Source organism: Neodiprion lecontei, chromosome 7 (assembly GCF_021901455.1).
Source record: "Neodiprion lecontei isolate iyNeoLeco1 chromosome 7, iyNeoLeco1.1, whole genome shotgun sequence".
In the NCBI taxonomy this organism is placed as follows: domain Eukaryota; kingdom Metazoa; phylum Arthropoda; class Insecta; order Hymenoptera; family Diprionidae; genus Neodiprion; species Neodiprion lecontei.
This window is the reverse complement of record NC_060266.1, coordinates 181,211-198,763: the sequence shown is the minus strand read 5'-3', so window position 1 is coordinate 198,763 and position 17,553 is coordinate 181,211. Positions and strand designations below refer to the sequence as shown.

Sequence of the window (17,553 nt, the reverse complement as noted above, 5' to 3'; positions counted from 1 at the left end):
AACTGTCATCGCGACATGCGTGACATATGCTCGACTGGCCTGTATCTCAAAGATTTCATACAGATAACTTATCGCGTGGCATTAATTCCATTGACTATTATTGTCTGCGTACACCTTGATTACATCGCAATATCTTAAAATGTATATTTACTTACGCAATCAACGAGTGAATGGAATAAACGACGAATGATTGGGTGAAGTGGTACGAAAAAAAACTTTATTTCAGAGTCTGGATAATCTGTAGCTATGAAATATCATACAACTTCGTGTTTAGGAACATGTTGTGTTCTTCGATGTTTACGCATGTCACCCTTCTGCCTGAAGCATCTTCCGCACACGTCACATGCATGAGGTTTTTCTCCTGTATGTATTTTAATATGATTATTGAGAGCCTCGGTTCTGGTGAACGCCTTTTCGCAGTAGTGACATTTGTACCTCCTATCTCCTCTGTGAATCAGCCGGTGTTGATAAAACACGGAACCTGTAAAAAAGAACAATCCATTATATAGATCGCATTTCAAGACAAGATCAATTGACTTAGCTGAGAATAAATCAGATTACCTGTGAGAAAAGCTTTGTGGCAAACGTCACACTTGAACGGTCTCTCCCTGGTGTGTTTCTTCCTCGTATGGTCGGCCAGGTCAGGTTTTATTGTGAATCTTTGATCGCAATACTCGCAAGCGTAGGGTTTCACCCCCATGTGGAATCTCTTGTGCGTCCACATGTGACTAGACTGGGTGTAGCTTTTTCCACAGATGTTGCAGACATAGGGCCTGAGTCCGCTGTGACGCCTTTTATGAGCATTGAGGGAATTGGCCGTGGGCAACAGGCTGCCGCATATATCGCATGGAAACTTGGAGCACTGCTCTCTGCCGTGTTCCTGGACCTCAGTCATCTTGTCGAACACACTGCCGCACAGTTCGCAGATAAACTTGAGATCCCCGCTCTCTGACCTCCTCGGTATGTAGTGGTGTCGCTTTTGCTTGTGCTTGTAGAGTAGCGAGAGTTCCTTCATGTCCTTACTGCAAATGTCGCACGAGAAGGCGATCGACACTTTGAAGATCCTTGGATGTTCCTTCCAGTGCAGAACCGCTTCCGCGTACGACTTGTAAACGGTCATACACTGGTTACAGCTATATGGTTTTTCCACTGAATGTAAATTCTGGTGTGTTTTTAGGTTGTCCAAATCGGAGAAAAAACTGTTGCAGAATTCACAGTGGTACATTTTTGATGCGGTCAGCTCCTCGATTAGAGTTATTTTTTCATCGTGCGTTTTGTAGTGATTGTCGGCGTCGTCGCAGGTGGCAAACGCCTCGCCGCATTGAACGCACTTCCAGGTGGTCTGTGACTCCTCGATGACAACGCCGTGTCCCGCTATGTGTTTGTTTAACCTCGACTTCTGCGTGAAACTCTTCGCGCACTGACCGCATTTGTACGGTTTTTCGGGTAGGTGCGTCACAACGTGGCGTTTCAAGGTGTAGCCATCCGAGAAACCCTTGTTACAAACCTCGCAGATGTGAGGCCTCGTCTTTCCATCGACGCAAACGTGCGTTCTTAGCGCCAACTGGTTTTCAAACAGTTTGCCGCACTGTAGGCAGGATACGGTTGTCGCCTCGCAATGGTACCTCTTGTAGTGATAAAACAGCTTCAACTCCTTGCCAAACGTTATTTTGCAAATCTCGCAATAGAGAGCTTTGGCTCTGGCGTGAAACCTCATGTGGAAATTGAGTCTCTCCTCAAAAGTAAATGTAACCGAGCAGATCGCGCATTTGTAGGGTTTCGAGGTGCTCTGGACGTTTGGCTTACACTTATGGCTGTCGAGGGTTTCTTTGGTGTGGTACAAATTCATGCAGGCTCCGCACTTGAGGTACTGCTGCCTGTTACCCAGGCACTGAAGCATTATCGAAGTTCCGCCAGATTCCCTCTCCGCCTTCAGTTCTTCGTACGCTCTCTCCTCGTCGCTGCTGTCCAGCACGATATCGCTGTCGTACAATTCCGCAGATATTGGATCTGTCCGGTTAGGTGGACCTGTTGTCATTCGTCCATTCAAGCACAGCGGACACGACTTCTCGTCGCACAATATCTCGTTCGTTATTAGTTCCGGAATTTCAAAACGCTGCTTCTCTCGCAACATCATCAACAGTGTTTCCTCCGCCTTTATACACTGAGTGTCAAAGTCGTTGCAGTACATTATCTTCTCCGCGCAATCCAGGCACACTTGCTTAGGTAGCGGATCGGTCCTGCGAATCTGAAATGTCAAGGATGACTAATTTTTGGCACAATGAATTCCATTCTAGGATAGAATGTCATTTGTTATTTGATTTTTTAAGACATTTGCCTCGTTACATTAAAGAAAAACAGTTGTTTATACTTTGTGTTCTAAAACAATGATTCGGAATAACTTCAAATTTCGCAGACCTTTATGCTAAGGCAGGTGTTCATTTTGTGTGCCAATTTCATCGATTCACCAATTTCCGAGTATATGTATATGGGATCGATAGCTCTGCCTGCGCACAGTCTGCACAGCAAATTAGCAGTATCTCCTCCTGGGCCGATACTATCTTCAATTTCCATCATCTCGTTAGAGGATACTGGATCGTCCTGGGACCAAATTATTGATCCGTCCAAATCGTTCATCTCGTCGTCGTCGTTACTCAGCGTACTCACAGATTCCGCCTTCGACATCTGTAAAAAAGAAGAATGTTATTATCAAGTGACTTTTAGCACAACTGTGCAATTGATGATTGTAGATTATTAGATAAAGCTGTTTGGTTCAGTTGAAATTATATCAAAGCATCTTTTGATGAACTATAACAGTTTCGTTACCCGTGAGAAAAGAGAGAAAACTCGATAAATACCGACTGCTTTTCACTCTTAGGAGAATCTGTTTTGAAATTATTGGTAAGAGCAGATTACCTTGTCCTTGGAAAGTTGTCAGAGTCTCAAGTCTCTTTCATGGCAAACTAAATGCAATACCTGAAATGAAATTTCTGTTGCTCCCAAGATCCAGCTTCTTTGGTTTATCGACTAAAGCAATGTTTCATTTATTTTTCAAACACGCCGCCACGGCAACAAGAACAATGCAACGTAGTCCCATTCTCTTTTTTTTCATCTCTTCTCCCTCTAACAACAAAAGACATTCTAGTACACGTTGGCGATCACAGTCACTGGAAATAAGAACACCCTTCTTTGCAGTTGGTGTTAGATGTGGTTTTATACAGTGAAAAAAAGTCTGTAACTTATAGATATAAATATGTATGTACGGGTACTTGCAAAAAAATATTCTCATCTTCGTCTCTCATCAGCTGTTCATTATGACAATATTTCGGGCAGTCTTATCTCATTTCAGAATGCACAGTTGTCTACAGCCGCGCATACCCGTCGCAAGATTGATCCTCGTTTTATTTATCTTTGCCTTGGTACGAGGTTGCATTAGAATGTTAATTTCAATTGGAGAATTTGGAGTGTAAAGCTTAATCGATGTAAAAGTTCTGCACAGAATATACCATGTTCTCCAGAATCGAACCATTTCCTGCGTCTTGCAAGGCATATTCAGTTTCAATTATCCTTTTTTCTCTATACTTTGCTTCTGGAATGTTATTGATTACGAACACAATTCACTTGACCGTATCAAGACTCTACCAGATATCCATACTTTGGTATAAGATCAGACTTAAAATCGAGAACCTCCTCCTGAGCCTTACGACAGTTCACGGCCATCGTCTCATTTAGACAATATCACATAGATGTTACCGACAAGGATGAAGTAATTCCTGAAATCAATTTGGCTGACGTGTCTTTGACGAACATTTACTTTGTATCAGCGTTTATTGCCCTCGTAAAAAGTTCCACTTTGATCGTAACTATCCCAATATTCATTCCTGTAACTAATTACTAAAAAAGAATGTAATTTCGGTCCACGGATTTTACCATTTTTTTTCGAATCAATGTAACATCTTGTCTGCGAGTCAATTTGACTTCAGAAAAAATATTTTGACAAAATCTGGAAGAACATTAGTGATTCCACACCAACAATAGATGCGTTTTTGGATTTGGCGAAATCTTTTGATATCATTAATCACGAAGAGGTACTTGAAAAAATAGAATTATATGGGATCAGAGGAATTACTGCTCAAAAATTCATTCATATTTATCTAACTAATTGTGAACAAATCGTTAGTCAGTGTGTCTATTTACGATTTCTGTTTTCAAAAAGGTTCATGTTTTCGCAGAGCAATTCCCCCTCTCAGACTTATTATGTAGCTAAACCCTGGGTTTTATGAAAGTTGGCGCCTGTGAACTTAAGCTTTTTTGTAGTTTTGATGCAAGATTTGATACTTGGGAATTACAGCTGTTTGGAATTGGATGATCTGCCAGTCCTGTTCAGCGCCGTAGGCTGCTACTGGATTGGCCGAATCGCAATAGCAAATTCCCCATCACACGCAGCAAACGTTTCAATTGCAGATTTTCATGAGGAATACATTAGTAGCATACGGGGCGATAGTCCTGGGTCATCCTGTATACTCAAAAATTGGTAATATGGCATAAAAATATGGATGTTCTATGTGTTGGATAATCTATTTAATATTTTAATGAACGGCAATTTGTGTTAGTGGAATGTATGTACTGTCAATCTTTGGACTTTGAAACCATTGACGAAAGTATTCTTTTGAGGCAGGTCTTTTCTCACTTTACCATTGAAGTGGTTAAAATACGCGAAGTTGGTTTGGAGCTTGAAAACGTCATTGTCAGAACACGTATTGTATTTTATCACCATAAATAATTTCAGGTTGTGGAAGAAAATCATCAATATTTTTGAGTCGAGAGGATCATTATCTTCCTCCTTATTATTACCAGATATTTGGTGAAGCGTTGCTGAGAGTTGGATTGGGTTTCTATGACAAGTGGATGATCAATCTAATACCAGAACTTCACTTGGATGATCCTCCTTTCAGCCTAAACAGGTAGGACGAAACGTGATGATTAAAAGCTGATAATTAGAATAGTTTGCGGTGCCATTTCAGAATTACAGAATTAGTCTAGTTTAGCTGAATAAATATCCTCTGCGTTGCCTATTAGCAGCTTATTATTACCTTACCGAAGCACAGTCCCCATTCATTTTCTCCATTTGCAGAGTAAACTACAAGCAGTGAAGAATGAGCAATGATTGTCAACTGAGGAGCAATGAATGATAACTTTGGAGCAATGGAGGGTGTTTATAGAGCAAGTGGTAATATTTATCACTTTTTTCGGATTCTTATCCTTTTACACGGAACACGAGTTCGGATCCAATGCTGCGCATCTGGACTCTGGAATCAGAACCATTGGTTTTTTCTGGAGATTTTAGAGAATTATAATGGGGTAAAGTGAAAAATTGAGCGATAAGTGAATGCCAACTGGATAGCAGCCGGAAGTTGGAGAAGACTGTCGCTTTGGGCGAATAAAAATATTTTCATCTCAGGAACCAGTTCAAATTTACCGGTGATCAACACGAGCGAGAAAATAATTCCGCTCATTTATCATACTTTTCTGCAAAACTATAAGAGTGAAACTACCAGCATTAGTAAATGATTGGGAACCCCGGAGAGATTGAAAGCAATTGTCTCTTGGACCAAATTACCGTGTGTTGTGGCGGATACAATTTCGAATTTGCCGCCCGTCGACATAACCTACAAATCATATGCTATGTCTTTCCCACTTGCCTGGATAATTAGGCAGGAGCAAATTGCTAAATTGTACGTATGCTTATCAACCACAGAAAAACAATCACGAGCATAGCCAAGTTCGGCTGAATTATCATTTTTTTCGACACCGATACGAGTTCACATCAAATTCAGTGGTTCGAATCAGCCGACCCCCGAACCTTCAATGCGGAACGAGTGGGCGTCGCTTTTCCCATTTTTCTCAGAAATTGTAAAGGAGTAAATAACGAAACTAGTCGACAATTTTCAAGTAATAACGGAGCAGCGTAATCGAAATATTCCTAATCCATATAAAATTTCGAATCAGCCGCCCGTCTGCGTAACCTAAGCAGAGCGTCGGTTTTCAACAGTTTTTTCGATAATTAGGCAGGGGCAAATGTTTAAAGGTTAGGATCCTCATAAACAATAAATTAAACAATAAACGCAACATAACCCATGAACGTCGAATCTAACCTTAGAATACGTGTCAATCAGACAAGTCATTATTTCCACGGTATCTATCTTAAGGTTAGATTCGACGGTCGTGGGTTATGTTATGTTTATTGAGATTGTGTTTGTTTCGCGCTCGGCCGACTGTGGGGCTGCAGATTTCTCTGTGTAGCCAACATAACTGGTGTAAAAAATTAGCCGTCTCAGATTCATTGTCCCCAAGTGTACACGTTTGCTTGCTCTGCTGTTTGGATGAATGAACTTCAAGCACTAATAAAAACTTTTACTCATCTCTGTGTTGCTGCTACTTTTTACAGCCCATGAAATCCGAGCTTTAGGGGTATGAACTTTCCTGCTATGCCTACTGGTGACGCTGACAAGCGGGTACGCATAGAGAAATATAGGTATATGCATTGATAATGTGTGTGCAAAATGTGCACGAAACGAATACCTATACAGACCGGAGGTGACGTGTACAATGCATCCATACATGTAGTTGAACCACCGTCGAGCGACGTCGCGACTTGTAAATGGCTGCCAACTCATCGCGATGTTAATACACGTCGGAAGTATTTGATACATTCCTTCAGACTGTCTACATGTGAGGTGTGAGAAGAAAGAAGTATTCTCGTTAACCATTTTGTGCGTATTTATTAAATCTGTAAAAGAATATTTCCCGTGGTAATCGAATACAGAATGGCGGGCAAGACTCTCGTCGCCGTTGCGCTTCTCTCCCTTTTCGCAAACGTACGGGCGATTATGTTCTACTTAGAGCCCAACGCCGAGAAGTGTTTGAGGGAAGAAGTTCAGGCCAACGTTCTTGTCTCCGGTGAATACGAGGTTTCTGAAGCTACTGGACAGACTGCTAATTTCATCGTAAGTTACGCCAGGCCTCGGGTCAGCCGAGAAAGCTTCGCTACGCTGCGGTTAGAAATTCGGGGTTATAGGTTATGTTGTAGCCAAGTCTGTCCGTCCCCAATATGCTTCGTTGGCTGCGATATTTGCGCACCGTTTTTTCTTCTCACATATACATATCTCGATACCGCTTTACCTTCATTTCTTTCACCCAGGTAACCGACTCCAAAGGACACACACTTTCCAAAAAGGAAGATATTTCACGTGGAAAGTTTTCCTTCGTCACCGAAACCTTCGACACCTTCCAAATATGCTTCACATCTCATGTTCCCCCTCGTAAGTGTGCCATTTTTTTTATCTCATTATCATCTTGTCACAGTTCGAACTACGGGAGCTGCCGTCCGATGCCGATTTCACTTGGTGACATGTGTTAATCAATTTGGTTGCTACAGATATGCGAGGAATAAAGCAAGAAGTCGCGTTGAATATCAAGCGAGGGATTGAGGCGAAAAGCTACGAAGGGGTGAGTGGCAAATCTGACTCAGTAGTATCGGTATTCTGTTGCAAAGAAACAAGATGCTGCATTTCACATATTTATTAGATTTTAATCTCTTTGACGATCGAAACTTATTACTATTCTCTCTTTTGTCTGCATATATATACCCTATACGGCTTGAACTCTGGCGAAACAGGCGGTAAAGTCACATAAAATAATTTGCTTCAAGTATAGTTTCACGTGTATAATTAATAACCCAACTTATACCAATTTTGATTTGTGCCTCGTTGATTCATTAACATGTTTTCTTGATTATAAAATTGAATGATAGGTTGCTTGTTTTGTTAATTTTTCTTGTTTCTTCATTTCCCTTATTTATCTTTGATCTTATGTTGACATAGTTGTCACGTAGGTGAGCAAAAATTACTGATTGTGAGAACAGAAGAGAAACACATCACAGCGCTTTACCTGAAATTTTAATTTTCTCCATAGATTGGCGAAGCAGCCAAGCTTAAACCTATGGAAGTGGAGCTGAAGCGTCTTGAGGATTTATCCGAATCCATTGTTCAGGCCTTTTCCTGGATGCGCAAAAACGAGGAAGAGATGAGAGACACAAATGGTGGGCATTTTTTTACTCTCCTTCCTTTCATTTGCATGCTCGTCAATTGAAAAATGCAGAATTGCCACTGATTCGATATCACTTTCTCATCACTTTCTTTTTCGTATCATTACAGAGTCGACTAACAGTAGAGTATTGTACTTCAGCATATTCTCAATGTGTTGTCTCCTGGGTCTGGCGACCTGGCAGGTTCTCTATTTGCGGCGTTTTTTCAAAGCGAAGAAACTGATCGAGTAAATGAAAAGAATGAGAATAATGTACAAATAAAAATAATCCTTCGCAAATTGAAATGGGAACGAATGTAATAAGCCTCAAGGCTGCAAGAATTCAATCGGGTGATTGCATGGAAAATCTTTTACGCTCGGCACCATTCGTTGTACCTTAATTATATATTGTACATACATACAATTATTAAGTAACGCCGCTGAAACAATGTTTGGCAAAACAGCTATACTGAAAGTTTTGTATTTTGAAAATAGAAAAGAAGGGGAAAAAACAAACAAACAAAAAACGTATGCAAAAAGCTGAAAAAAAATTTGAAGCATACTTACTGAAATAAGTATAAAACAATGAACGGTAAACGATTATTTATTTATACGTTAAACAATATTTCACATAGGAATCATCGACAACCTACTTCGTGTGTATTCACACAGATGTAGACATAAATACATACATTATCGGTAATATACAATGTATGGTTTTTTTTTTTTTTTTGTTAAAGAGTAAAAATGAAATCCGGGAACACCTTATGTGTTGTTTTAGATTTACGGCCTATCTATTTCACCTATGTTTCGTTGACCTAAATTGATTTTATTCAAAAAATAAACGAAACCGCGGTGTCATGAGGAAGCACGTGACTTGTGAGTGACGTCATTGGAAGATGGCCGTTCTCGGGTGAGAATGAGTAGAAAAGGTTGCCTTTCGACTCTAAAACGGGTTACGAGCTATCTGAAATCGGTGTAATTTCCGAAAGTGGAGTGGAGAAAAAAAAACCTACAAACTTGATTCTGCGACAATCATTGAAAGTGAATCGACATGTCGGAAGATTGGCAAAGCGTGGTTACAGCCAGAGACCGTGATTGTTTGGGTTGTAGGTTAGTAAGCGGGGGCGGATTGATCGGTGCCGGTATTTACGTCGCTTACCATTCGAAACAATTTAACAAAACTACTGGAAAATCAGTGATGTTTTCCTTTGCGGCCGGTTCGTATCATTAATATTGTTCCCTGCTCCCTACATATCATCATTGTGAAGCTAATGGCTGTTTTTATTTTTTCAGTATTAGCCGGTCTCGGGACTGCTAGAATCATGAAATTGCCGCCGTTCGATAGTTTCGGAAACGCCTGACTGTACAGGGAATTCGAATCTGGAAGGACGTGAACATTTTTTAACGATGAAATAAAATTGCGACGAACAAAGTCGACCCTTTCCGTATTTGAGGAATAAAACATGTTCGAAGACTCGAGGATTTCGTTTCTATTTTTCCACAACAAATTATCCCTTTGGGTGAGACGAATTCTTATACTTTTAGTAATCAGATGGTAGAAGTAGCCTTTTTCCTGTTGATTCCATTGAATATCTTTATCAAGTTTCGAAACTTTTCTGATATACGATCGGATACGAAAATAAAAATTCAGTTTTCGAAAAACTGTGACTGGCCGGTTACCGACGGCATCAACGTCGACGTCTCGAAATTGTTAATGTAAAATTCCGCTGGAGGCGCTGCGTGCAGTGATAAAATTTTGAGATACCAACGCGTCGTCGTTTCTAGAACAAATCGTGCAATCGTGGTTCAAAATTGAGTGCAGGAAGTGAAACGTTGCGTTTTAATGACGCGGCGAATTCCGATCACCGTCATTCCCGAATTTCTACGAATTAATCCCACGTACAATTCCCGTTTAGCGTTGTAAATGCTATAAATTGCGTGGTCTTATTCATTCACGGGTTTTCGGCGATGACACAGTTTATCGATAAAGTTTCGAGGACAAGGACGTGGCCCAGCTAGCTGGCGAATCGCTAACAACGAGAGTGTGCAGGTAGTAAAAATTGGCGAACAATCGACAAATTATATCTCGAATTCAACGAAGCGTGAAAACAGTAACGATCCACCCTGAAATATCCGACGACAATGGAGTTTCCAAACTTGGGTGAACATTGCTCCGAAAAAACCTGCAACCGTCTCCAGTTTCTGCCCCTGAAGTGCGACGCCTGCGAGGCGATATTCTGCACCGATCACATATCCTACACCGGTCACGCGTGTCCAAGTGCCTATAAGAAAGACGTTCAAGTGCCTGTATGTCCGCTCTGCAACGCCCCAGTGCCTTCGAAGCGATCCGATCCACCCGATCTCGCGGTAAGTCTGCATATAGACAACGACTGTCAGGCAGATCGTGCCAAAAGCAGGAGGAAAGTCTTCACCAACAAGTGTACGTCCAAGGGCTGCAAAATCAAGGAAATCGTCGCGGTCAAATGCGGGGACTGCGGGAAAAACTTTTGCTTGAAACACCGGCATCCCTGCGATCACGCTTGTGTGGGAAAAGAGGAAACCATGCGTCAGCGGAGGGTTGAAGCTCTTAACAAACAGGCCGAGAGTCAAGTCCCACAGAATAATCAAAATGCCAATTCTAGCCTGTTTACGAATCTTCAAGGAACTATCAGCGAGGACGAAGCCTTGGCCAGGGCCTTACAAGCCTCTCTTCAAGATGAAGAAAATACCGGGAGGATCGAGTCTTGTCAAGAGGAAGAGATTCCACTCGGGAACAAAGGCAGATGCAGGCTCTCTTAGTTCTTTTATAATTTATAAACACGATATAACGGTGACGGCAACGAAGAACAGACGTGTTGAAATCCTGGTAGAATTACTTGTCAACTGCTGAAGATGCGTTTTTTTTTTTTTTTTTTTTTTTAAATCTTTTCTAGAATTAGGCATCAAATATCAATTAGTAGGCGGGTTCTTACGAGCTATGGATGATCAAAAAACTGGACGTTTTCAAAATCCTATTCTATAATTGAGCCTATTACGGGAGGAAACTGAATTTCTGTCTTTTTTCACATTAAATTAAGCTTTAGTTTTATAAATCTAAATATATGAGAATTTGAAAGAAATATTGAACTATGTATCTTTCATATAAGCTTTTTTTTCGTCAGTTGCTCTTAAGTCGTTTACATTCACTTTAAATTTTAAATCAAGTCTCCTCAACTATTATACATAAACATATCCTTATTAGTTATTCTATCCAATCATGAATTCTATTTCACCAAGTCTAGTTATAATCGCAATGATGTAACAAATTAAGACTTCTGATCGCTGTCTAGTGATTAATTAATTACGCAATTTTTTGTAAATAATTTAAAAATAATCTATATACACATTGCGAAAAATCACGTTCCAAACTGCCTCTGTACATTCGTCATGATAAATAGTTACTACCAGCTTTATTGTAACACAAAAAAGAAGAAACTGTGTTATGAAACGAGTAAAAAGTTCTTTACTTGCAAATTTTCCTCTACTCTTATCCATACAATAAATATTTATTATAAACATATTGTGAAATCTGAGTTATATTCTTATCCATTAAACTTAGGTTTCAAAGAATTCCTCACATCTAAATTCATTCGATATCAATACAAGCAAGTGAAAAAAGACAATCAACGAATGTAATGCGATTGTATATTATAATTATTTATTAGTTTTGACCTATCGTTACATTCCATTATTCAAATACGCCTAACATATGACGAATCAATTTGTCTATAAATAGCAGTACTTGGTTCATTGTTAGAAATTGATATCAATTATTGTTATCAAACAATATTAGCCAATGAACGTCAGCAAAATTTTTAACATCCCATTCGTGTGTGTAAATGTGCAATGGGAATCGTAATGACTAACTGTTTATCTTCCAACTTTTCCAAGCTTCGTATCAGTCCTTGGATTTGCAGTGATATTTTGAACACTGACAATTGTTTCATTTATTCGTGTTTGAAGGTCCCTCAAATCCTGAATGTACAGCAATCTCAAGATTTTTGCCGCATTATTCAGAACTGGATCTCCCATATTGAATCCCAACTCAGCTTCCAATATCGGAAACTCTTTTCCCTTTAACACTATCGATTTTGGATTTAATAAAGTTTCTGCATTCAGTCTCATGCAAACTATCTTACTGCACGCTTGCAGAGTTACAAGGTGATCTGAATGTCGAGGAATGCAAAGTAGCTTTCGTAATTCTTCAATTCCGTTCTTAAACTCTGCACTGTGAACTTTAATCATCGAAAATAGAATTAAAAAATGTGAATACCGGTATTTGTCATGTTCGTAAGTTCAAAAAGTTTTGTCTGAAATATAATACTCACAGTCCAGATTGTCTAACGGGTTTGATGATTTTATGTTGGGTGCTACCGGTTTATTCATATCTTTCAAACTCTTGCCTGTTATCGGTTGATACTTTTTATCTGCAATAGTTTGAATTGAATGAAACTCAAATTTTCGTAAGTGCCTGAAAATAGAATTCAGTAGTACCCAAACAAACATGGTACGGTTCTTACAGTTATCCTCGAACTCCAGTTTGATGGCAAACCCGATCAACCATTCGAGCTGATCCACGGGCTGGGTAGTTATCGGACAAGCGACGTCCTCGCAATATCTCTTGAACGTTTCGGGCCAACTGGTTGAATTTATATCTCTGATGTCCTTTCGATCTTCAATTTTGTAGTGACGTATCTTTTGGTCTTCGAGCCAGACGACCAGTTTGCGAAAGTGTTGTGGGTCTAAAGACGATATTATTGAAATTTCAGAAAAATTGTTATCGCTCTTGTGAGAGACCGGAGGTTAAATTTTTGTATGTGTACCGGCTAACCGGTTGCGACTCACCATTCGCGTTTATCTTATCCCGGTCTATGTAATCTAGCGCTTTTAATTTTCTCTTAAACATTTTATAAGTGGAAAATTACGCGGTTATAATTTATTTACAATTCTTATTTAACGGCAAGACAAAGTACACCTGAAAGTCAGTGCTATACCGCAATTATCGACGGAGTAAACATTGTAAGGAAGTGAACGCCAAAGAGTATGTGAAGGCATGAAATTCACTCAACACCCCGCGAACGAGTCGATAGTTGGGATCGTGACTTGTTAGAAGTTTTCGACTGTAAAATATGGCGCGTTTTCACGCATGTCCCTGGATACACTTGTGAGTCGTTATTCTAAGGCAATGAATCGAGTTCATGCCAAGGCAGCTGGCAGCAGCGCCCCGATCAACGGTTTCAAACTTTGAAACGAGAAAAGCGTTATTCAACGCCGAAGGCGGTGCAAAAACGGGCAAAACAGCGGGAGCAAGCAACGATAGCGGGAAAAGAGACGGGTGACAGATTTTAATTAGCCGTCAAATAATTCTGATCCGTCAGTGAAAATTGTCGTCGGTTATCGCGGATCGGTTCAACGCTGTCTACGACGTTCCTGTGGTTCTGGAAAGGTAAACATGGTGCGGAAGAGGAAGCACAGCAGCGACGAGAGCGGCATGCCGGCACCCCAACGACAATTCCAACGCCTCACTCGAAAGCGTAAGCAATAAGCATGTCAATATTAACACGCGCCGTTAGATTGCCCTCTCAAATCGGACGGCGAGAAATGGAAAGAGTTCCTCGCCATCCCTAACCAATGGATCGTCTCCGTTAAAATTTCAGATCAGCGGACACTTATCGACGATGACAACGAGAATGCGGAAGCTTTGCCGGCGGCGATGTCGAACACCTCCTCAAAGACTATGAAAACACCGTCAACCGCATCGGGACGCAATCGAAAAAGTACAAATAAACGTCTTACTTTCCTTCAGTGTTTTATCTTGTACAACTGTATCTCATCATATGATTGTCCAACTTTTGATAACAGGGTGACCGAACTTGGCACTGTTGTTTATTTAATCTTGCATTAAAAGGGGAAAGGAAAATCAGTCAATCAGAAATTATCCTCATACAACTTTTGTGATTAAGATCAAAGTATTTTGAAAACAAGTTTGTCCTATTTTCCATGATTATAATATTAATACCGTTCTTCCTATATAATTTAAATATATTACTGTTCTGTTGCAGGTGCCTTGCCAGAGAACGCAGGCAACACTGCTGTGTCGACTAGTAAGATGAATTTGTCGCTTGTCACAACGTTCGGTTCAGGATGTCCAGCATATTAAAGGATCTGAGAATCTCAGAGAATTCAATAATTGTTTACTCGCTGGACAGCCTGAAGCTTTATTTCTTATATCGAGTGAGAATATCTTTCATACCTGATTTACAAAACTTTCAGGAAGCCGTAGACGGAAGCCTACAAAAAGCTCGAGCGATTCCGATAGTGAGAACAAGGCTGAGTCGCCGATTGGACAATTGAAACTTGACAAAGTTAATACTTTGCAAGAGCCGGAGATAGCAAATCGTCCATTAAGGTCGAGGTTGCGGAAAGAAATGAATGACAACATTAGCGGAACATCCGTGGCGGAATTAAAACCGCAGCAGCGTAACGTAACGGATAGAAAAAAACGGGTATTGGCTGTGGCAGACAACACGTTGACTGAAAATTGGCTGGTTCTAATCGAAACCCCTGTAAAGTTAACTAGGTTACAAGCGAAGACCTTTTCGGCGAAAAAAAAACCTGATCCTAGCTACCACAGTAAATTGCCAGGGCAAAGTGACGAAATTCAGGATGCAGATGAGAATAAAAATCGAGAGGAATATCGAAAAGTTAAAGAGACACCAAGGAAATCGTTTTCGAAGGAACAGGAACAGAGTTTGCCGCTTGGCATTGTCCCTATCGACACAGTAACGCCTGAGAGCAGTCCGATGTTAGTTACCTTGACACCGCACAGGTCTTCCAAAACGCCAAAAAAATCCCCGCTCAACATTGGCTCACCCAAGACGCACTCTTACTCACCGTTACGGCTTTCCAAGACACCGAGGAAGCTGCCGATAACTGTCGAATCGCCCGCAACTTCGGACAAGTCGAGTGTTTCCATAGGACAAACTGTTCAAGAAACACAGACCACTAGTATGCAGGTGGATTGCAATAATCCCTTTGTTGCGCTGATGGATTTTAGAAAGGAACTGAGCGACCAACCTTCTGTGTCACCAAAAGTGTCAAAAAGCCGCAAAACCTCAGCCCTTAAAACGCCATCCAAAAGGTTGCCCACTCCCGCTTCCAAAGTCCGTAAATCTCCTGTGAAAACACCCGCCGCGTTGCAGAAAAGTGGTCTGCTGGTTAGAGGCAGAATCTCAACACCGGTTAATGTGAAACGATCCAGCCTTTCCCAGCCGGAAAGTCCAAGGCGGCCAAAATCCACCGCAAAAAAACGCTCGCCGATAACGTCATCTGGAACTCCACTGCGACCAATTCCAGTATCGAAGGAAGCGGCAGCCGCCATTGCCACTTCGTCACCTTTCGGTGTCCCTCCAAACAAAATTAAGGCTTTACTGGAGTTGGCTGAGACTTCTCCAACAACGACTCCTCGGAGTCGGATAAGGCGCTCCTTGAATCTTACTTCTGATTTTATAACGTTTTCTTCTGGCTCCACGAGCAGCCCCATGATAACGCCACAGAGAATATCTCAAGTTATGGAAAACAAGAAGGAATCCAGACCGAGCGATGATGAATCCCTTGGACTAATCGCCATGAGCGATGACATGTTTGATGATAGTTCTAAAGCCAAGGATGGCACCTACGAGTTATCTGTGGAATTGACTCTCAAACAGAAAGAAAAAAACGCAGAGAAGATCAGCGAATCGGGAGAAAAGGATGCAACGTATGAACTGGCTGAGCCCAAGACGCCTAGTCTACAGAAGTCAAGAAAACGTTCGTTTTCTGCTATGGAGCCAAGCAATTGTACTCCAGATGCAAAGAAACGCTGCCGTGTTCGTTTTGCCAGCCCAGCTCAGAAAACCAGCACCTCATCGCCTGCCCTTGGTACCAGTTCAGTCAGAAAATCTGTACGCACTGTACAGACGCCCGCCAGGCACAGGATTGGAGTTGTCCAATCGGCCCGGCGCTCTAGAGGCAGTGTTGGCATGGATAGTCAACACAGGAGATCCCGGTCTCTGACCAAAGGAAATGAGATCAATCAACAGCTGAGAAGCAGTAACAAGCGAAGGTCCAACTCAGCTTCAAATTTATTGAACAAAACTCCTAAATTCAATCAAACCATTCAGGATTCCATTAACAGACTCAGTAGACCCCGGCAACCAGGTGTTTCTACGTCAAAAACAGGTAAACGGTATATCAAATTACATCCGTTTTAGATAGACGTTATCGATGCTTTAATTCACCACAATTATTGATTTTGGTTTTCAGAAGCTAAGGTACCTGCTCCTAGAAGAATACCTAATTTTGCACAAATCCATCAGAAGAAATTTGCACAAATGGAATCTCTCGTCGATGTCAAGGAACGTGTCGCCAAGAGGCACGTCGAGTTCAGTACGGTGTCTTCTGCTCGGACTTTCCAACGTGAGTATCAAATGCAGATGTAAGAGTTGAAAATAATATTTTTGTCGCGATTGAATATCACTACAACTACAAATCAATCCAATGGATTTTTTTCCTAAATACATCTTTAGCTCTTGTATCGGACTTCCAACCACTGCCAAGCACACCAAAGCCTGCACCTACCACCCAGCAGAGTGAAGGCTACAACAGATTCGGATTCAAGTTAAGAAAAGTTGAAGCCCGGACAGCAATCAAGAAGAATCCTCCATCAAGTGCTGTGAGGTTAGTACAAAAATTTCGGTGCTTTCTTATTCTGTGAGAAAAGTGAAGTCTTATTTGCTTTATTTTATTCGTTTTGCCTTTATTTTTGGTTTCAAGGAATAAAAATATCCAGGACAAAAATCGATCAATTTTGCAAGGGGTGCGAACCAATCGGCGTTTTGAGCTTCAGATGAAATCGCGTAACTTACATTAGTAGAGAAATGAGTGTCAATGAAATCTAAGAAGAAGACGAAGGAAGAAAAAGGTGATGAAATGGGACCAACCAAAAAAAAGAAGGAAAGATGGAAAAAATCTCAAACAATTATTGAGCATGTATTATACTTAAATATTTTATTGCTTAGACAGTATGTACAGTATGAAATGGTTTTTATTTGAGTTTTTATAATATTATTATTGTTAATATTATTATACGGAATTCCTTCAGCATTATAAGTGCGTTCATGGCGTTCACTTGCGTTTTCAAATCTGAAGTAACGATGGGATTTTCTCTTTTCAAGTTACAAACTAAGGAATTCTGTATTTATACTACAATATAAGTAATACTCAAATAATTCATAAATAGTTCGTTAAGTTCCAAACGTTTACTGTATGCGGAAAGTATTTTTTTATTTCGGTTCTTTTTTAAACTACCGGACCTTGTCAGAATAAAAGAGGTGAATAGTTGCTTGTATCCCGTTGGCCAGTTTTCATGCTTCAATTTCAAAAAAA

At 40.7% G+C, this 17,553-nt stretch overlaps 4 protein-coding genes across 14 annotated transcripts; 2 read left to right on the top strand and 2 right to left on the bottom strand.

Moving 5' to 3' along the window:
* Positions 1-195: 195 nt before the first annotated feature.
* Positions 196-6,510, bottom strand: LOC107223514 (zinc finger protein 678). Of its 4 annotated transcripts, none has more exons than XM_015663204.2 (6): positions 4,855-6,510; positions 3,270-4,516; positions 2,977-3,167; positions 2,419-2,685; positions 562-2,248; positions 196-481 (listed from the first exon to the last, which is right to left on the bottom strand). In XM_015663204.2, exons 4-6 carry the CDS (start codon positions 2,683-2,685, stop codon positions 255-257), a joined length of 2,181 nt encoding a protein of 726 aa, XP_015518690.1. In that variant the 5' UTR covers positions 2,977-3,167; positions 3,270-4,516; positions 4,855-6,510; the 3' UTR covers positions 196-254. The 4 variants fall into 4 exon arrangements, with proteins under 4 accessions (XP_015518690.1, XP_046601615.1, XP_046601614.1 ...); XM_046745659.1 differs by having other exon boundaries at positions 2,977-3,589; positions 3,656-4,516; XM_046745658.1 differs by having other exon boundaries at positions 2,977-4,516; positions 4,855-4,956; positions 5,094-6,510.
* Positions 6,511-6,582: 72 nt separating this feature from the next.
* On the top strand, positions 6,583-11,647 carry LOC107223506 (transmembrane emp24 domain-containing protein bai). Of its 8 annotated transcripts, XM_046745698.1 has the most exons (8): positions 6,583-6,737; positions 6,827-7,007; positions 7,202-7,322; positions 7,439-7,509; positions 7,679-7,681; positions 7,975-8,101; positions 8,217-8,334; positions 9,382-9,565. In XM_046745698.1, the coding sequence occupies exons 2-8, from the start codon at positions 6,828-6,830 to the stop codon at positions 9,404-9,406; spliced, it is 645 nt and encodes a 214-aa protein (XP_046601654.1). In that variant the 5' UTR covers positions 6,583-6,737; position 6,827; the 3' UTR covers positions 9,407-9,565. The 8 variants fall into 8 exon arrangements, 6 of the variants coding, with proteins under 6 accessions (XP_046601654.1, XP_046601656.1, XP_046601653.1 ...); XM_046745697.1 differs by having other exon boundaries at positions 6,623-7,007; XR_006905430.1 differs by having other exon boundaries at positions 6,625-7,007; positions 8,217-9,305.
* On the bottom strand, positions 11,250-13,156 carry LOC107223525 (RNA transcription, translation and transport factor protein). The gene is made up of 4 exons (XM_015663219.2): positions 12,973-13,156; positions 12,648-12,869; positions 12,456-12,554; positions 11,250-12,362 (listed from the first exon to the last, which is right to left on the bottom strand). Exons 1-4 carry the CDS (start codon positions 13,031-13,033, stop codon positions 11,998-12,000), a joined length of 747 nt encoding a protein of 248 aa, XP_015518705.1. The 5' UTR covers positions 13,034-13,156; the 3' UTR covers positions 11,250-11,997.
* An 85-nt stretch (positions 13,157-13,241) lies between these two features.
* On the top strand, positions 13,242-17,515 carry LOC107223504 (probable serine/threonine-protein kinase nek3). Its single transcript, XM_046745652.1, has 7 exons — positions 13,242-13,661; positions 13,785-13,904; positions 14,190-14,231; positions 14,401-16,347; positions 16,432-16,584; positions 16,695-16,845; positions 16,942-17,515. The coding sequence occupies exons 1-7, from the start codon at positions 13,580-13,582 to the stop codon at positions 17,036-17,038; spliced, it is 2,592 nt and encodes an 863-aa protein (XP_046601608.1). The 5' UTR covers positions 13,242-13,579; the 3' UTR covers positions 17,039-17,515.
* Positions 17,516-17,553: the final 38 nt, after the last annotated feature.